The sequence below is a fragment of the Rhinolophus sinicus genome, linkage group LG07 (assembly GCF_036562045.2).
Source record: "Rhinolophus sinicus isolate RSC01 linkage group LG07, ASM3656204v1, whole genome shotgun sequence".
NCBI classification, from domain to species: domain Eukaryota; kingdom Metazoa; phylum Chordata; class Mammalia; order Chiroptera; family Rhinolophidae; genus Rhinolophus; species Rhinolophus sinicus.
The window spans coordinates 109,301,380-109,322,194 of NC_133757.1; the positions used below are offsets into that span (position 1 = coordinate 109,301,380).

Consider the following 20,815-nt stretch of genomic DNA (forward strand, 5'->3'; position numbering starts at 1 on the left):
ACCTAGAGCCTCTCCCTAGCGCCTCCAGAGGAAGTGTGACCTTGCCAACCCCTTGATTTTGGACTCCTGGCTTCCAGAACTATGAGAGAATACATTTCTGTTATTTTAAGGTATCCAGTTACAGGTATTTGTTACAGCAGCCACGAGAAACTAATACAGGCCTTAACACAACAGAACAGAATTTGCAGCGCACTGCATTGTTTTCTCTTAAGGGCCATTTAAAAACAAAACAAAAAACTTTCCCACAAGTTAGACTCTGCTTTAAACAGATCAAAGAGCTCTTAGTAAACACAAATTTATGAACAGCCATAAAATTAAACCAGCTCAACTTCTGTAAGCATAATGTTTAATGATCTTTTAATACGAGAGCATACCTTCAGTGGCTGAGATGTATAACTCTTTAACCTAGTAAGAAATTACTCTAAGGGAGTAATTGTGTTTGTTGTAAACTATGGTGTAGCACCGCTTATCTTGTGACTGCCTGATGATTACCATCAGATTTTATCATACCTCATGTGCTTTCTTTTCTTTATTTCAGGTTATTTAATGTCATCTGCGTTTCCCTATTAAGTTCTTTTTATATCTTGAGAGTCACTTTTTGTTATTTTGCCTAATGTTTAATTAGATGACACTCGGTACTGTGTTACCTTCAACTGGGAGCACAACTGCATAAACCTGCTTAGTTTTTGGACAGCAAGTCATGCCATCAAGATAAAGCTAAATTAATAGAGGAAATTACAGGATGAGTCTTTTGCAAACTTTGAATAAATTCAGAATGAAAGTCTTGCATCACTGAACAATCCCACGAGTCCCTTCCAAATCTTAAGTTCTATAGTGAACCATTTAACTATTAGATATCAGAGCATTTCAAAAATAACACAGAAACATTTTACTTATTTGGCTGATAATGGAGAGGCGTTGATGGTCCTGCGTGGTCTCTGTATAGGAAGTCCATTCATGAAACTATCATTGTCACTGGTTGCCAGAAAACACTTGAAGCGAGAAACTGTGGAACAGATTAGAATCAAGCACATGGGGCAAGAGAAGGCAGGAGCCCGGCTCTCCTCCGCCAGCCCCTCACCACTTTTGCCTTGGGGACCCTGAACCCCTTCCCACAGTGGTCCTGGGTGGGCAAGCTCTGGGAATCAACTTGAGGATTCACCCACCGCCCCCGAAGGAAGGTTTGGTCCCCACCTCCCGGTAGGGGACTGAACCCTTGCAGTCCTCCCCACTCCCGGCAGGTGTAGGCAGAGTGCCCACCCTCCCTCGCGGGTTACGGCGGACGCTGGAAGGCGGAGGTCCTATGGACTCGGACGGCGGCTCGGCGCCCAATTTTCAACCCATCCCCACAGATAAAGCTCCCCCCACAAGGGAGCGGCTTTTCTGCGCTGATCACCGAGCACGTCTAACTCCAGCAGCTTGGGCGTGGAACTAGGAGACCGACAGTGGCCTCCCCTTTCCCCCGCGCACACGTCAACGCGGGCGTCCGGGAAGCGTCGTAATGCCCCGAAGATGCGCGCCGCAAATAAACCTGCACCCCGCCGCGGCAGCTGCGGACAGAGAAATCCCTGCCCCAAGCGCACGCCAACCCTTCCCGCAGTCTCCTGGCGAAGCAGAGAGCTTCTCCGTAGATATGCTCCAGGGGCGCGGGAGGTTGTGCCTAAAGGTTTGTTGGAGAGGGACCTTTGATAAGGCTAGGTGGCTGTGGAGCCTCACGCTTCTCCCCGCCCTAGTCATTCCTAAAGTTCCGCAGGTCTTGAAAGTGACAAGCCTGTCGGTCCTACCCGGAGGCTAGCCTCCATCTCCCGATTGCCTGCGCTGGCCGGCATGCACGCTAGGGAGCTCGGGCCAGAGCGGGTCTGGCTCGGTGCGCGTCTATTAGGAGGCGCATGGTAGTGATGGCGGCGCTCAGTGAGGCTTTCCTGTCACTGGATACTACTACTCCCAGCCCTCCTCGAAGCCGCCGGAGCAATCCGCAGGTCTTTAGTTTACAAGTAGCAATTTGACTTGCTTTGCTGCATGTCAAGAGGGACCGTGGAAAGTGTGGAGACGCCCCGGGGATTAAGCGATCGCAGCTTTAAAAGAAAAAAAGCCAAACAAATAAACAAAACCCACCCACCCTAACAAACATGAGGCTGCTGGAGAGAATGAGGAAAGAATGGTTCATGATTGGAATAGTGCTGGCGATCGCCGGAGCTAAGCTGAAGCCGTCCGTAGGGGTGAATGGGGGTAAGTCTGCACCTCCGCGAGCTCCACCGCGATTCCCACTTCAGAACTAATTTTCGAGTCTTGGAAAGGTGGGGAGACCGTAATTGGGAAGTATCTGCCTCTCCCAGGAGCACTGACCAGCGCAGGGTGTCCTTGGCCCTTCTGCTGGTTTTTAAATTTGCCAACCCCACAGAGGATTCGGAATTAGGAATGGGGCAAAGGACTTAGAACGCAGGTGACCTTTCCCGAGAATTATCAGTGAGTGTGTTTAGTGCCAAGGAGTGAGGATACCGAGAATGAAACTTATTTTTCTTCCCCTCGAAGTAGCATCCTATCCCACGGGATGCTCGGTTGCTAGGAGTTTCTCGTCTATCTTGGAGCGATCACCATTACCTTGTCTATTTCCGACCCCTTCTTCCCCCACCCCCGCTGAAGAAAGTGGGAAGAAGCAGAACAAGGGACACCCCTTCTTCCTCCAGTTCAGATGCTGTGGCCCACATGTTGGAGAGTGAGCAAGCTGACTGACACGTTGCACTTTTTCATTACAGAACACCACTTCCGTGTGCTGCGGGGACTCAGTTGCTACCCTTAGCAGCCTAAAGATACAGGCTCTTTTAGACGATGTGTAGTGTGTATTTTGGCAAGGAAATGTACGCGGACTGAAATCATACTCAAATCTCTGAATAGTGGGAGCCTTGTAATGTGGGGACGGGCATTGGTGGAAAAGACTGGAAATACCAATAACTATTTATGCCCCCCACCGGCCCGACCCCAGACAATCATGTCCCACTTTTCATAAACATTAATGGAATTTCTTCAATTCATTGTTTTGTTTTGTTTTTTGGCCTTGTTTGTTAGTTTCCACGCTATGAACAGGTTTAATGCATCAGTCATACAACAGGTTTAATACAACAGGCATACGAATACAACAGGTTTAATACATCAGTCAGTCATACAATGAGGAGAGAAGTGAGCACACACTTTGTATGTTAAGAAGTGCTCAGGAGAATATTTGAAGTTATTTGTGCCTTGTTGTTAAAAACGGATGGAAGTGAATAAAATCTCTCAGGAGAACTGTGGTTCCTTCTACGCTCTACTTTCAATACCTCTGTTTAGAAGTAGCTTCAGGGAATATTTAAAAGGAATTACTTGAATGAAGATTGCGAGGATTAAAATTTGTTTTGTTATTTTATGTTTTTTCCTTCTATATTCAACTTAGTACAAAATGTGTAATGTATACAACTGAGAATAAAGCTGTTATTCATGGTGGTTTCTCCCCCAGAAGGTACCAGTTTCTTCTTTGATGTAGCTTCTCTGTGAGCTTTTGGGAAATTCGTGAATGTTGGTGTTTGAGGTTCTGTCAAATGAGTACCCCTTGTCCCTGCAGTTAGCTGGATAGTGAGAATTAAAGTTAGAGAGTGTCTTTATGGTGATCTGGAATGCACACCTGACTCACTCCACTAGTACACTTTACAGCTTCTGGTGTTAGATCTTTTATTTGCTTGGTGTTAAGGTGAAGTTACAGGTGATGTATGATATTTAAGTTTAGATCTGCAGGGCCTAGGTTTGGTAAAGTATCTTTTATCTTATATTTCGGGGTGCTCTGCGCAAAGAAAGGTTGTTGATAGCTGAATAATTTCCCTAGGGCTTCCCTCAGTGACATATGTGAGATGGATTCTGTAATCTTCCTCATGCCCTGGAACTCTGCTTCTTGAAGTTTTGTTTCATTATTATGCTTTAGAAATAATGTTTCCCGTTCTCACTAGTCCTTATGCCATTAATCCAGGATAATTCATTTCTTTGTTTAATTTTAAAAGAGTAGAAAGTTAAGAGCTAAAAGGGAACTTTAAAGTATTTTAAGCCACCAAGCTTCTTTTACAGTTAAAGATACTGAGACCTGAGGTCAGGCGGCTGACCCTAGATTAAGTTAGCTAGGTTAGTTAGGGAAGAGGAAGAACTAGAGACCAGGACTCCCCTTATTTCATACCAGTTGCAAAATCTATAGAAATATTTTTTTTGGTGAAAAATCATTAAAAATGAATAACCATAGTAAAGAAGGGCTCCCTGTAATAAAGATCTGTTTCATGCCCTGATTTTTAGCCCAAAGGAGCAGAGCAGAATCAGCTAATATTAGACAACAGTAAACTCATATGATTTCTTTGATAACTTTCTAAAACCGAAGTTTAACAGTTGTTTGGGATTTCTTATATAGGCTGTCAGGTTAAGTTCTTGATACTTCTACTGAGCTTTTGATTGGCTTTCCTCCCTGTAAAACCTCTTAAATAAAAACAAACCTCCAAATAGTACCAAGTAATACTTTCACTCCTCTAGTTAGTACAACAAAAATTTAGGAACAAGGTCTGCTCTATAGAATAGTCCAAAGCACCTCTTTTGGCTTCTAATTTTTAGTCAAAGTTTCCATGGGCTCTGTACATTGGGAATGTGATTTTTCATACATTCACATTGACTGAACAATTTTCAGTATGACAGTTTTCCAGATAGTCTTTCAAATAGGAAAAGGTTTGGTATTCTTCAGCTTGTTAAGATAGATGCACCTTTCACCTTTACCTGGCTCAATACCTTAATGAGTACACTCCTTACTTTTAAGTGTAAGACTGCTGTACTTAAGGCATCACAACTATGATCTGACCTCCCTTTAAAAACAATATTCATAGCCAATTGGTGAATTATGTATGACAGGAAATGTATAGATGTGGGAACCCTAAAATTAAAGAAGTTGAATGACTTTCTCAATGGGAGACAGTGTAATCGGTACTAGCCTAGATGATTTAATTCTTACTTCACTGTTCTTTTTACTCAGTTACATTTCATTTTTAAACATATAGAAGAAGGTTGAAAATAAAGAGCCACAGTAGATGCAAATGTAGATAGATTCTGAGGTGTCGATAACCTGTCCCGTTGCCACTCAGAGCAGCCCTGAGCGATGCATACCTTAGAGTTTACTGGAGTTCAACACTGTGCTATTCATTCTCAGGAAGAGAAAGGCTTACTTCTTTGGAGGTACAGAAGAAGTTTCTCATTTCTACCTGCAGCTTAATTTAAATTATTTGTTTTTCCATTTAAAAAAAAACCTGAAAACATGCTATAAGCTTAAGTATATTAGCATGAATATCTTATATTAGTTTAGAAGTGAAATTTACTTTGGTGATGAGTAGATTTTATGAGATGGTAATAGTTCCTTGAATTTTTAAGCATTCTAAATCATTACTCTGCCCCCATTAAAAACATGGGTTTTGGAGCTCCAAAATTGCTTCACTTTTTTTATGGCCAATTTTTCTTTTGATTTTGCTACCCCATTTCATTTTCACTGATACACATTTTTTTTTCTTTCATTTAAAGGAAAAGTTAAAACTTGTATTTCCACTTTAGCTTTACACACATCTTAAGCTCTGGATCTGGTTATTTTGGTGATTTGGAGGATATAATCATTACCTTGGAGAGGGCCAGATGTCATTTTTTATAACATAGTTTCAACTCTTACCTCTGTGCAAATATTTACCAAGTTTTCATTGCAGCCCCAGGTGACTTCTAGTTCCGCATTCACAAGTTGAGTGTTCTGTGAGCATCTCGGTGTCATGTCTCAAAGAGACTTTAGGGTCTCCCAATCAGATTGAATTTATCCTTCCCGTTTAAAAGGTGCATTGTAGGTAGCCCTGGAGGACCCTTACCATGTCCTTTCATGGCTTAGAGTTATTTAGATATGCAGCTAATAAAAAAATCCCAGTATACAATAATTTCTCCACAATTTAATACATCGAAAGTCAGGAATCAATCATTCCACTGAATTACGCCAATTAGTTAATAGTGATTATGTGGGTTTGTGTATGTGCATGTGACATGTGGGAAGAGTTCTTAAAATATTCGGTGGTTGGCCAAGTAAGGTAGATGCTTCAGGTACCCCCAGGAAACAAGCAGTCTAAGTAAATGCCACATCCTTGCTATAGAGACGCATCTTTAGACGTGCCCCTCGCTCTCATTTATGACCATGTTGCTTCCTCTGACCCATCCTGTATAGAAATGCTGGAGGCACCACTGTGGGCAGACCCACAGTTGACAAGAACAAGGTCTCATACAAAGCAGGGGATTCGAGGAAAACAAAAATGATATGAATTTTTAAAAATGGCATTTAAAATTCCTGGAAGGTATTTACTTTCAAAACCAGTCAGATTCTTGACTTTAAAATCTGCTTCTGACTCTGCCTTCTCAGTTGTTGAGGAAACATTATTTCTAAGTGTGAGCTGCTGAGACAGATTCACTCACAAATATAAAAATAGTATTTTTGAACAGCCTCTGCTGCCCTGATATGTAGTTACATTTGCACTTTCCTTCCCCCTTTTGCTCGCTTTTCTCAGATCTCAGCAAAATGGTTTGTATACATGCCAGATACATAAAATAATTTATTGCAATGTTTGAGGAGATCTTTGTTTTTTAAAGTCACTGATGTACTACTACAAATGCCTAAAATATAGTAGTTGCTCAATAAATATTTGTTGACTGAATGAATGGTGATTTTTCCTGAGCTTGCAATGGAGCAATAGCTGTAGGTATGGTGAAGAGTTCCAAGGAATGGAGAAGCCGTGAATGCTGTCCTGTTCTTTTGCTTAAAGGGTGTGTTAGTTTCTTTCCTTTCCTGTCCTGTCCTGTCCTGTCCTGTCCTGTCCTGTCCTGTCCTCTCCTCTCCTCTCCTCTCCTCTCCTCTTCTTTTGTATTAATTTCTTAGGACTGCCACAACAAATTACCGCAAACTGGGGGGCTTAAAATGGCAGAAATGTATTTTCTCACAGTTCTAGAGGCTAAAGTCTGATCAGCATGTTGGCAGGGCTGTGCTTCCACCCAACGCCCTAGGGATGAATCTTTCCTGGCTTCTCCTAGCTTGCGGTGGTTGCTGATTACCAGCTTTGCTTGGTAAAACAACTCTGGTCTCTGCCTCAGTTTCCACATGGCCATCTTTCCTCTGTGTGTGACTGTCCAAACTTCCTTCTTCTTGTAAGCACGCCAGTCATTGGATCAGGGCCCACCCTAATCCGATGAGAACTCATCTTAATTTGATTACATCTGTCTGCAAAGACCCTATTTCCAAATAAGGTCACATTCACAGGTTCTGTGTGGACATGAATTTTGGGGGGACACTCTTCTTCAACTCAGCATAAGAGGGCTGAATAGAATGTCAGACATGAGATGATCTTAGATTTTAAACTGCTGGTGTATGCCAGGGTTTCTCCACCTCAGCACTGCAGACATTTTGGACATGATAATTCTTTGCTGTTGGGAAGGTTACCCTGTGCCTTCCAGGACGTTTAGCAGAGCTCCTCATCTCTGTCTGCTAGATGCCAGTCATACCCGCTACCCCCTGAGTTGTAACAACCAAGTCGTTTTTAAATGTAAAATGTCATTTCTCAGAGCTACATCTTTTCAAAGAATGTTGTTCATTGGTTAGCACATTAGGTCTTTAAGCCAATTGTATACATGCCACAAAAATAAATAAATATTAGGGGTGTCCCCCTTGTATTCACAGTGTTACTGCATCTGGGAGGATGCCAGCCTAACTCCAGACAGGATTTTCTGAAGGGCAAGGATGCCTGTCTAGTTCACTACAGTATGCCCAGGGCCAGGCACAGTTTCATAATAATTACGATCTTAACAGTGTACTGTTAAGTACACCGTAACTCTATTTGCGTTGTCTCAATCACAAAGTTCAGTGCTCAGTAATATTTGTAGGCTGAATACTCGGGGAGAACGGAATGTATGCATGAATGCAAGTTTTTATTTCAGGTATCCTAGAAGAAATTAAATGATATTTGCTAAAGAGAAAGGAACTTCTTCCATTAATTCTCTCCTTTTGGTTTGGGGAATTTTAATTATTATCTCAACACTGATACTGTGATAGGTATAATTAGGACCTATATTGAAGGATGTTGACTATCTGCTGTCCTGTGTGAGAACAGTGTTCTCACGTAGGAGAGCAGAGAACAAATGCTTGACTCTGTCAGGACAGTAGGATACTAGGGCCAGCACTAAGATGTAAAGTACCATTTGCCTTCTCTGATGGATTGGTCTTTCAGACCCAGTTCTCTCCTGGAAATTCTTATCTAACAGTAACTCGTTTCTCTCTCTTTAGGACCCCTGAAGCCAGAAATAACTGTCTCCTACATTGCTGTTGCAACAATATTCTTTAACAGTGGACTGTCATTAAAAACAGAGGTACTGTCACTTATGGGACACAGGAAAGATGGGGAGAAAAGTTGAATGTGTGCTTAATATTTTGAAATTTCAGAATCCTCTTGCAAAGTCGTGTGTAGCTCTAGCCTGAAGTCTCCACCCTCACAGAAGATAACTTGGACTTCAGCAAAGGACTTGGGTTTTGTACCTACACGTTACAGAAGCTTTAGAGTCAAGCAGCATGGCCCCCAAGGATGTGGTTGTAATGGGTTATGTTTTTAATACAGCAACTGAAGTGAAGCCTCTACTTCAGGTCTTCCTCAGGTTATGGTGGTAACTAGAGCGGCGCCTGCTGGGGCACATTTCAGCTGTTGATGTTCAGTTGGGTTTCCATAACTTTGTGGATCCTCTTTTGTTCCCAGGATTCATGCTGCTCAAGTGAGAACTTGTCATAACTTTTAACTACTTTGTATTTTTTAAAAAAGTATATTCCTTGTTAGTGTATCTATTAAGTATTAATAAATGTTTTAAGAGAAATATTGGTATTTTTCATACTAAGTCACAACCTAAGATGAATGTTATTTACTGTTCCAGGTGTCACTGAACATGGGATTCCTTGGAATTAAAGAAATTTACACATTTTTATATCTGAGATAGGAATGAGTCGAATTTATCGTTCCCTTTTGGCTTACAACGGAAGAGAAAAAAGAAAAATACCCATTTGCTTTTGAAGAAATTACATAGAGTTTTCAAAGCTGTCATTCTAAGATGCTTATTCTTATATAGATAGGGAAATCTTACTATGTAAGAGGGAATTTTGTGTGGGGGGGTGGCTTTAAAACTTAAAATTCTGTTTCTGCATGATATCTTGCCTTTAGTTACTTAAAATTTCTTTTAAGTGTGATTTGAATGAAGACCAAATTCAGTTACCTCTTTTTTGGAGCACTCTTATAGCTACAGGGAAAAGTATGGTATGGCTAAATTTATGTATTCTATGGTTATCAGGTTGGTATAAATCTTTTCATTGGGGGCATTTTGGATATCGATGAGATCCATGTGTAGTGTCTATGACAGATACATTGTGTCTAAATCTTCTTCTGAAAATAACGGACATGGATGGTATTTCCTAAATATGTCAAATTCCAGTTTTTGTAAATTGTATTGAGATGAAAGAACTATGATTAGTGCATAGAGGGCACAGGCTTTTCCTGTCAACACCAGAGTTTTGTTTGTCCTCGAATGTGAGACACAATGGCACAGAAACATATTTGCCAGTCCTGGGCTGCTGGTCTGCTCTCCCTTGGAGGTCTTCCTGCTGGGCTTGGCTAATGCTGTTTGAGGAGCAGCTGCCCTACCCAAGTCCTCTACTTGGGACATTGCTCTAACTACGTCCCCTGGTGGCTGTTTAATAGCTACAGCTGTTACTTAGGCCATGGGAAATCTGGCAAGAGACTTGATTCTCTCCTTAGCCTCTTGCTTAACGCTATTCTGTAAAGCAGCCAACTTCGTGGGATGCAGGAGTTGAAGAAGGCATGTCACAGCTATCAGCATTTCTCTAAGGACCAGATTTTTCTGTAAGCACCTAGGAAACCTTCAGAGTCATCCAGCTAATTTGGGTCTAATGATGAAATGCCTTGATCTTCTGTGTTCTCACGGTATCTAAGTAGCCATCAAAGCCATTTCCCTCAAAAGGCCCTTTTGAAATGAATACAGCATTAAGTCATTTTCAAGATCCATTTAACTTAAGATGCCCTAGATTGCATCATTGTGTAATGTTAAACCATCTCTAAGCCCTGCTAATTTCCTGGGCAACCAGAGTAGTAAATGCAAAGGTAGCAATCTTGTTGTTATTTATTTTCTAATTAATAATCTTAAATTAATTTCAGCTGGGACCGCTATTTTCTTACCCTGTTAAGTTCTAGAATGGTGCATTCCTGCACGCAGGAGACTGTAAGTTATTATTGACTTACATTTGTTTGAAAACATTTACAGTGGTCCCTTTCAAGTTTGATTTATATTGAACATTTCATGTAGTAGTATTACTCATACATTGATGTAATGATGTATAGTCTAAAAGTTGTTTTGCTCATTTATTGAAATTATAAAGAACTCTGTGTTAATTCTTCATGCTAAAAAGATTTAATGCTAAATCTTCAGTTTTATGATTGTTGATTTCTAGTTTTTGAAATACTTGTTGAAATGGTTTCTAAAATTTTGTTGCATCGAAGTGAAATAAGGTCACATTTGAGGTGTATTTTATATTTCGCTAACTTGATTTGTCACTTTAAGTGACCGTGCCAGGACCAATTCATTTAAACAAATATCTATCGAGTGCTTCAGGCTACAAGGCTCTGTGCTTGGCACTGGGATAGAAACAAAGAAAAGGGTCCTGAGTAGAGCAGAATATACAGATTTTTGCTTATTTTCCTAATCAGATTTTTAAAGAAAAATCCCATTCATTTAGAAGTAAATATAGCAAATTCTAAACTTTAGGCTCATGCTGCTTGTTTCTGGCACAGAGCTGTGAGGCTGCCTCTCAAAAAGTGAATCAAATAAAGGTCAGATGAGGGTTAGAAGGGAAATTGGTATGTAATGAAAATATTGTTACATCCCCGTCAGAACCCCTGGTTTTCAGCAATTCTTGATGCTGTCTGTGAGACTCCATATCATCAGTATGTGGAGTACCTCCTTCAGTTTATTTTAATGGAATTTAACCTGTATTACATGTGAATAAACAAAATGTCACGAAGAATCAACTTTTCAGTTATTCATGATGGCATTTATTTGAGTATGTGGCCCTAAATTCTACATGGATCTATATGACTTAATACTATTTGGGTTTTAGAGTGTGACTTGCTTTTTCTTTTCTAGTGTTACCTTATTTTCTCTTCAAAGTTGTATGTCGAAGATCTGGAAAATATATAACACTGGGCGTTTGTGACATTATTGAAAAATCTTTCTTAGAAACACTTCATGTCTGTTATTTCCCTGTTGTTAAGAGGTTCCATCTAAGCCGGCACGGTAGACCCATGTGATTTATTTTGCTGGGTTCTTTACTGCTCCATTATTCTAATGTACTATCAGTTGTTTCTAATTGTTTATTAGGTCAGGTAGTATTCTGTAACTACATTTTTTTTACAACTTTTTTCTGATTACAAAAGTGGTGTAAAAAGTTTGGAAAGATTAGAAAATAACTATTAACATCTGTGTGTTTTAGTCCTTTTGTATAAACATTTTTTACATACAGAAAATATTTTTTAACAATTGTATATATGTATATGTTTATATATGTATACATAGTAGCATACATATACACATACACACGCATATATAATCTTATTTTTCTATGTGACATTGTAAAATTTTTAATGTAATTTAATATTTTTATTTAATTTTTCTTTATTTACATATATTTAAAAATAAGATAATTTAGATTTTGTTTACTTTTATGAACATAAATCAAAAGGTATAAAAGTATATATGATGAGAGATCTTCCTTTCACCCCTCTACCAGGTATCCAGTTCTCTTCTCTGGAGACAACCAATGTTAACATTTTCTGTGTCTTTCCAGAGATATTCTATGCAAAATGTACATATGTCTATCTTCACTTTAAACTGTGGCGTTTTATACTGTTTGCCTCCTGATACCTTATTTTACTCAAAAAATATATCTTGGAGACTATTTCATATCAGCACATAAAGAACTCCCTGTTTCTTTTTGTATGCTGAAAAGTAATCCAATTTATGAATCTGTCATGATATATTTTCCTAGTCCTCTGTTGATGGACATTTAGATAATTTATAAAATGTTGCTATTACAAACACGATGCAAAGGATAACCCCAAAATATGTAATTTCCCCCATCTGGGGGTATATGTGAAGGATTAATTCCTAGAAGTGGAATTGCTAGGTCAAATGGTATGTGTAGTTTAAGTTATGATAGCTAATCCAAGTACCTGGAATAGTGGCAGGTGCTCAGTAAATATTTGTTGAATGAAGAGATGAGTTGTCAGATTGCTCTCCATAGGTTACGCCCATTTGCACTGCTGTTGATTAAGTAGGGAGAGACTCTGTACTGCTACAGCCTTATTCACACTGTTTTTCATCTTTTTTTTTTAATGAAAGTTTATTGGGGTGACAGTTGTTAGTAAAGTTACATAGATTTCAGGTGTACAATTCTGTAATACATCATCTATATATCACAATGTGTGTTCACCACCCAGAATCAGTTCTCCTTCCATCACCATATATTGGACCCCTTTACCCTCATCTACCCCCTTCCCCCTTACCCTCTAGTAACCACTAAACTATTGTCTATGTCTATGAGTTTTTGTTGCTTGATTATTTGTCTTGTTCTTTTGTTGTTTTCAGTTTTATGTACCACATGTCAGTGAAATCATATGGTTCTCGACTTTTTCTGCCTGACTTATTTCGCTTAGCATTATAATCTCAAGATCCATCCATGTTGTCACAAATGGTACATTTCATCTTTTCTTATGGCAGAGTACTATTCCATTGTGTATATATACCACATCTTCTTTATCCAATTATCTATCGAAGGACACTTTGGTTGTTTTCATGTCTTGGCCACCGTAAATAAAGCTACAATGAACATTGGAGCACATATGTCTACACAGTTTTAACATGGCTTTTAATAGCTCTTAACAGTGTTTATATCTTAAATTATTTAGTTATTCTCCTATCTTTGGACATTTGTTTCCAGATTTCATTGTAATGAGTAATGCTGCAAGGATCAATTCTGTATATAAATGCTTGTAACTATTTTTTTTTATCCTTAGGATAAATGCCTAGTCATAAAATTGTGGGATCCACAAATATGAATTATATTATAGTCCTTGATATATATTCCCAAATTACTTTTCAGAAAAGTTACATTGTTTTATATTTCTGAGACATATGTGAAATGCCTTAATTACTGCATTCTGGCTAATCATTTTACAATTTTTTTTAAATTAAAAAACACTAATATTTCTTTGGTATTTATTGAATGCCTCTGAGTATATCTGAGTGAGATTTGTTTTCAAAACTGCTGTGAGTTCTTGGAACTGCTGGTGCTCAGGTTTCGCTGGGTTGAAACTTCTGATTCAGAGTAAGGATGGCTCCTTTTCTCTTAGGTTTGGTCCATGGACCTAGAATCGTTTCTGGTTTACCCAGTGCCCTCCATTAGATCCAGATTACCAGGAGTTCCTTAGGGCAAACGTCACTAGGGATGTTTTGTGACCAAAATGGAGCAGCTGTGTGTCTTCACACAGGGAGATAAAATAGTGAAAGCCAATGAGACAGATCGCAGAAAGTGGTGATCAGTGAATGAGTCTGAATTAAGCTACTGTTTATTAAACTATAAACTTTGGCTAAGGCCTCTGAGGCTGAGGATCTCTTGAATGTCTTACTTGACATTACAGTGCTATGCTTGTAACCAGTGACTCTGTGGCATCTTTGTGCTTTAATGACTGCCTGAATGTTTTATGTAAGTTTTCTACTACTTTCTAAATTTGTTTTATTTCCACTGAATAACCACATAACTCAAAGAAATTCAAATGCAAGTGCTTGTTATTTAGTACATATTTAAAGCCCATAGTTTAGCTTAGTGTATCCTTGTTTAGCTGTGAGACTCGTAACATGTGCCTGGTTTGTCATGTTTCATGGGAATTATTTCCCTCTTGGGGTAGCAGTGTGACATGGTGGAAAAAGCAGACATGGGTGTAGTGGGTTTGATTCTGATCTTCACTGCACAGGAGCACTTAATCTCAATCTCCTCATCAGTGAAATAGGGATAATGGTATCTACCTATTTGGTAGATACTATTTGGTATGTATTGGTAGATACTAATTGTTATGAGGATTAAATGAGGTAACATACATAAGTAGCAAGCTCAGAGCATGCCTTATAGCTGCTATTCAGTAAAGGTTAACAAAGAAGTCTAATGAGTAGAGTTTGGGGAAAAAGCCATTTTGAATTATAGAATGTTGTTGGGGAAAACATTTCAAGAATTATGATCTGTGTGTAGATTTAGTAACATCTTGCCAAATTGAGGCCTTACGAGTTCTGGTGAACAGAGAGGTTAATTAGCATCTTTAATTCAAATGTAATAGGTCCTGCTAAAATTTTTAAACAATATTATTTTTATTTTTTTTAGGTAAACATACATGTTTATTTACAATGTCAACAATCCTCAAATCTATACTGGTGTAAAGGAAGTTAGCTTAGTCCTGGTCCAGAATTTTTCAAATTTAAACTCTTGTGGTATATTGTATATTTGAAAGAAATTTAAATATTTCAGAAATTTTATATAAAAATCATAATCTTCATGAATAACTTCATAACAATCAATAACTTTCTTTTATTAAAGTCTGTATCTTCTGCATAAGTTTATAGGTACAAAGTTTAGCTATGAAATAATTCCAAATTAATGAATCTTAATTAGACTTATTGGGGTGATTATTTTGCAGCATCTACAAATATCGAATCATTGTGTTATGTACCTGAAACAAATATAATATGTGGATTATATCTCAGTTTAAAAAACGAATTCATGTAATGTCATTTTAGTAGCAGTCTCTTTTCAGAAATAGTTTTCTTACTTTTATTATTTTGTGTCCATTTTTGCAGGAGCTGACGAGTGCTTTGGTGCATATCAGACTGCATCTTTTCATTCAGATCTTTACACTTGCATTCTTCCCAGCAACAATATGGCTTTTTCTTCAGCTCTTATCAATCACACCCATCAATGAATGGCTTTTAAAAGGGTATGTTTGAATATTTTGAAGGGTCCATTTTTAATGGGCATCTCTAGCGACATTATCGTTTCCGTGGCAACTATTTACAAAAGATCTTATGTGTGGTATCTTATAAGGAAATAAAAACACTTTTAACATTATTGTTCTTTAACATGGTAATGTTTCATGAAGGAGGTTCATCAAAGAATTTTATAACAGAATTTTAAAATACACCCATATACTTCATCTTAAGGCTCTAGAATAGACATTTTTCTGGGAATTTAAAAAAGTTGTGCTGGGAGAAAAATGGAAGGGACTAGTGGTTGTAAGATCTGTATGTGTGTATAATGTACTCTATCAATTGAGTCTTTAACTTTTGTGATTTATCTTACTAAACGTATCCAGAGTATAATATGTGCTTTTAAAATGTATAGGAAAAAAAAAAAATATATATATATATAAGGGACAAACATTTTCTTTTTCACTTATTCTGTTTAGTGTTTGATAGGATAGTTGAATTAACAATAGATTTTTATTAGAATTTTTTCTCTCTTTAAAAGTGTTGCCATGTATTTTAAAAGAATTTAATGATTTTTAAAAATTATTTGAATCAGTTTAAAACCATCCACATTTTAGCATCTTGGTGTAATAACTAAAACACTGTACTTGAAGCCTGAAGATTGCATTCTGACCCTATTCCTAACTTGCTATGTCACTTTGAGGAAAGGCATTTAATGGTATTGAACCTCAGGATCCCAGTCTACAAAATGAGAAGAATCATATGGTTACTGCCTGCTTAACCGTGCTGGGGACATCAGTCATTTGTTTAGCTCCTACTATGTGCCAGGGGTTATTATAGGTACTGGAAAAACAACAATGAACAATATTGGCCAAAAGCCGGTAGTTTTGCACATTGAAGAGACTCTGGGTGTGATTGTCAATAAAGAAGTAAATAGGTGACCAAGATAGAAATAAGTGATGCGAAGTAAAACAGTACAATATGATTGAAAGTGTTTGGGTGCACAGGCTGGCGATTAGTTTGCAGAGTTCTGGGGGACAGAATGTTCTAAGCAAAGGAAACAGGATGTGCAAGGGCTCCAAGGCAGGAAGAGGCCTGGTATGTTCTAGGGTCAGGAAAACAACCATGGTGGCCAGAGCCTGGTGATATAGAGGGTGAATAATATGACTTGGAGGTGGAGAGGTGGACAGGAGCAGGTCACTCAGGAGCAGGTCAATCAAGAGTCCTATGGTAGAGCATTCAGATTTTACTCTGAGTGCTGCAGGAAACTATAGGAGGGATTTCAATGAGAAATGGTGTTGTTGTATTTACAAATGATTCTTATGGCTATTGTGTGGAGAACAGATAGTAGGAGGGCCTGAGAGAAAGCTAGGAGACCAGTTTGGAGGATAGTGTGGTGCAGAAGTTCAGTAAGGAGAAATGGATGTATGGAGGACATATTTTAAAATTAGAGCTCTCTGAACCCATGGATGGATAAGATATGGAAAGAGAAAGACAAAGAGCAATCAAGGATGACTCTTGGATTTTGGGTATAAACCGTTAGGTAATTGATGGCATCATTTACTTAGCTGGAGAAACATAAGTTAGGACAAGGGGGGAAAAATCAAGAGTGCTGTTTTGGCCAGATTGAGTTTGAGAGAATGAACATAAAATTTTACAGGAAAGCATAAAATGCCTCATAAATATAATGACATCATTTTAGAACTACAATGTATGCTGTGTATTAGGAACCAATAGTTACTGAGTATATGTCATGTATAGAGTACTCAAGAAATAGGAAGATATTAACTTATTTTGCTTGTGTTCAGGGATCTTGCAATTTAGTTGGATATGTCAGACACACACACACACACATACATATACTCGTGTATATAAAATAGTAACCAACCAAAATGGACCAGCATATGATTTGTCAGATGACAAATGATTTGTCAGATGGTATAATGAGTTAAAGGGTAAGAGGTTCAGCAAGGATTGTGTACTCCTAAATTAGAGAATTAAAATATGAGGCATTGTGGGAAAAAAGACAAAAAGTTTTCTCTTCAGGCCAACTTGCAGAAGGCTGGAGCTCCTGGGCTCAGGACTTTCAGTTTCAATCTACAGATGATGGAGAGTTCTTAAATGTGCTAAACAAGGAAACAACATGCTAAAAAACGGTCATTAAGGAAGATTAATGTGATAACATTGTACTGGGTATATAGAGAGTAGAGTAGGACTTACAATCTCAGTATGCCAAATAAAACAAGCATACAGTTGCCCCCTTAGGATATTCAGCTTAAAGGAGTACAAACGTAGCCTCACACACTTAGGGGAAGCACTCTTAGCTCACTTTTTCTCCCATCCCCGCCCCAGTTTGAGACTGTATACTTAGTATGTTAACTTGAGGGAGTTGCCGGCTTCTACCTCAGGATTTGGTGTAAGTCATTGAAGTAAATATATTTTCAGCACATATTTCTTATCTTACTGTATCAAAGGGAAAGAGTAGAGGTAGAGAGTGGATGTTTGGAAATGTCCAGATTTGGGCGCAACGCATTTGAAGGGGGGTGATGGCAGCAGTGATGGAACAGAATGGAAAGTTGGTTGTAGTGATTGATTGATTGGTGAGGAGTGAGTGGAACCATACATAACTCGAAAGTTTCAAATTGAAACATTAGGAAAAAAGTGTCCCATTGACAGAAATAGGTAAATTGAGAGACAAATTGATTTTTTAGAAAAATACATAAATTCAATGTTAGATATATTTAGTTTGAGGTCATAAGTATAGACAGCTACAAATTTAGGAATGGAAGTTAAGGCTAGAAATGTAAATTTGAAAGTATTCCTACAGATTCAGGTATGAAAGTAAGATTGAGAAGAAGGCAGGAGAGACAAAAAAAACTAGAGTGGACTAGTTTAAAAGGTAGGAGATAAATTAGATTGATGATATACCATGGTAACCAAGAGAATACAGTGCTTTGAGAAGCAGGGAGGTAAGGAGAGTGAATGTGGAGAAAAGGACATTGGATTTGGTGACTCGGAGATCACTCATTAGTTTTAAGGTTACTACTTTTACTAGTAGAAGAGACGTAAGTCAGATTTCAGGGGAATAAAGAGAGAATAGGATTTGGGGTCGTGGAGGTGGAGTGTTCTTTAAAGAAAGTCATCAGTGAGCCACCATGAAAAAAGTAGGATTATATGTTGAGGAGGCAAACTCAACTAATTTGGAGATTAATTAACTACATTTAGGTCTTCAATCTTCTGCCTCCTTGAAGGTAGGAATGATGTCTTATGTTTTGTTTTATACCCTTGTGTAGTATCCTACCTACAGAAGGCATTATGTATTCAGTGAATAGGTTAGGGATTTTTTGTTTGTTTGTTTTAAGATAGGGAGGATTCTACTTCCTTGTGCATAAAAGGGAAGAGGCCAGAAAAGAGACAAAGAGTGAAAAACTTAGAAAAATTGAAAATACCTGAGAGGACCTGTCCCTAGTCTTGGTGGTAGGGGAGGTATTATAGAAGGCAGAGTGGTTGGAAGAGTAGGTAAGTTCAGTCCTTGACCCTGGATTCCAGAATAAAAGGCTAACCCTAACAGGTGGCTTTGTGAGTTTGGGCAAGTTATTTAACTTCTTTCTTAACTTTAGTTTTCAATAAAATGAGAATAATAATAGTATTTATCTTAAATAATTGTGAGGAATAAATGCGTAAAATGCCTAGACCAGTACTACAAATGGTAAATGCTCAGCAAGTATTAGTGACAATGATGGTGATGGTCAGAAGGAAGGCCCAGAGATTGGGGATTCATAATTGGGCAGACTAGCATCATTTGGGAAAATAATCCTTAAAAGGAGATCATATTGATCTAAATTGAGCTGGAAATTCCATAAAAGGTGTTATGATTTCTGTCAAAATGAGTTAAAACTTTCATTTTTTTTTCTTGTTTTAGACCTAATGTAAATCAATTGCATAAAATTTAGACAATACCTTATAAAAGTGAATAAAAATCATTTGTAATCCTACATTCAAAATATTAGTCAGATGCTCTGTGTCCTCTATTCCCTGTATGAACTTTCAACTTTAGTCAGGCCAGCTACTCACTATCCCCAGAATGTATATTCTGTATGAATGCTGAGTAATATTTTTTTATTTTTAGTATTAGATTTATAACCCATAGCTTCATTGGTTTGCCATGCAATGTATTTTCTGTCCTAAACTAAGAGAATAGACTTCTTGTCATGATTTGGGTAATAAAAACACAAGCTTAGAATAGGCACTGGAATTTACTACAGTCTGAATTCAAAAATTATATGATTGTGTCATGCCTATGTCTATAATAAATTATAATACAATGACATGAAAATATCTTTTATGAGATGAAAGTTTGGGAATTGCTGTTTTATAAACAGGAATCAGCAAATGTAAGCTTGTGTTTTGTTAAATATTTTTGAACTTTGGAAGTGGTTTTAAAGTTTTAATTTTGCCAAAAGACTTCCTACAGGAAAATGTAAGAAAAAGATACATCAAAATAACCTAAGATTATACACACTTACCAAATGAGTAACCATTTTGGTCATCTTTCAATGATTATACTTACTATAACTTGACTGTTTTTCTGAATTATATAATAAGAGCTTAAATAATTTTAAAAATAAAATCACCAAAGCCTGTGGATGGAATGAAAGCTTCTCCATGCATTTGCAGCATCTTCTATGTTGCCTCATAGAATTGTCCAAACTCAACAGAGCATGTGCATCAACAATCACTCTCCCATTTTCATTTACGCAGCTCTGCTGTTTTAGAATGAATGCAGTGAAAACTATTTATGAGGGCAAAAAGCATGCCATTTATAATTGCGTTTTCTTTTCTTTTTCAGTTTGCAGACTGTAGGTTGCATGCCTCCCCCTGTGTCTTCTGCAGTGATTTTAACCAAGGCAGTTGGTGGAAATGAGGTGAGTCATGGGGTTAACTTTATTTAAACGTAGCTAAGTGCTGTGCTTTTATTTTATATTCCATTTTATGATGGAGTCATGTCACAGAAGACACATAAATAACCATAGCAGCTTATGAAAGAAGTAGGGGTTTTTGTATGTTACGATGATGCTAAATTTGATGATAATGAGCGGAATTTAGGATTTCAAAGAGAAGAGTTGGGGTGGGGGGGGGTGAATGAAATAGAGATAGTGATTTTCCTACCTCAGTGGGAAACTGGGAGACAGAGGACGAAGAATCCAAGGAAAGAACTTTTCACCTAAGACTCAAACTGAGGATACTCATTATGGCCATTCCTTAGTTCTTAAGAAACTTGTAACAAACTAAATTCATGGAAAAGGGGTCAGTATAAGTTAATGGCAAGTGAAGATGATATACGAGGGAGAAATGAGGCCGGGTTTCTAAGTTAAGTTCAAAGAAATTATCCAGCTGCTTGGGGACTGTGGCAAAAGAAGAGTGCTTGTATATTGGGACAGCAGTTGTCCGTTTCAGGAGCTATTCATTGTTACAGGTGGTTCTTCTTGGCTGAAAGGCTCTACAACTTGATACTGAGGGACTTAGCTTCGTAGTAACTTACTTCTTCTTTTCCACTTATATTCCATCATTCAGTAAAGAATACTATTGAATGAGGAAAGATAGTTAAGGGGTTCCCACTTCAATTCATTCTTAGGATTTTGCTTTCTCAGCATCTATTTTCATTTTCCTT

The 20,815-nt window shown here is 38.0% G+C and overlaps 1 protein-coding gene across 3 annotated transcripts in view; it reads left to right on the top strand.

Moving 5' to 3' along the window:
- The first annotated feature begins 1,906 nt into the window (after positions 1-1,906).
- Positions 1,907-20,815, top strand: part of SLC10A7 (solute carrier family 10 member 7) — a 213,493-nt gene continuing 194,584 nt past the window's right edge. For 2 of the 3 annotated variants that reach the window (XM_019730736.2, XM_019730737.2), the window contains exons 1-4: positions 1,907-2,229; positions 8,348-8,430; positions 15,019-15,155; positions 19,994-20,069. In XM_019730736.2, the coding sequence (XP_019586295.2) occupies positions 2,130-2,229; positions 8,348-8,430; positions 15,019-15,155; positions 19,994-20,069 (396 nt within the window). In that variant the 5' untranslated portion in view covers positions 1,907-2,129. The remainder of the gene's footprint in view (positions 2,230-8,347; positions 8,431-15,018; positions 15,156-19,993; positions 20,070-20,815) is intronic. The other variant, XM_074338462.1, reaches the window with a different exon arrangement.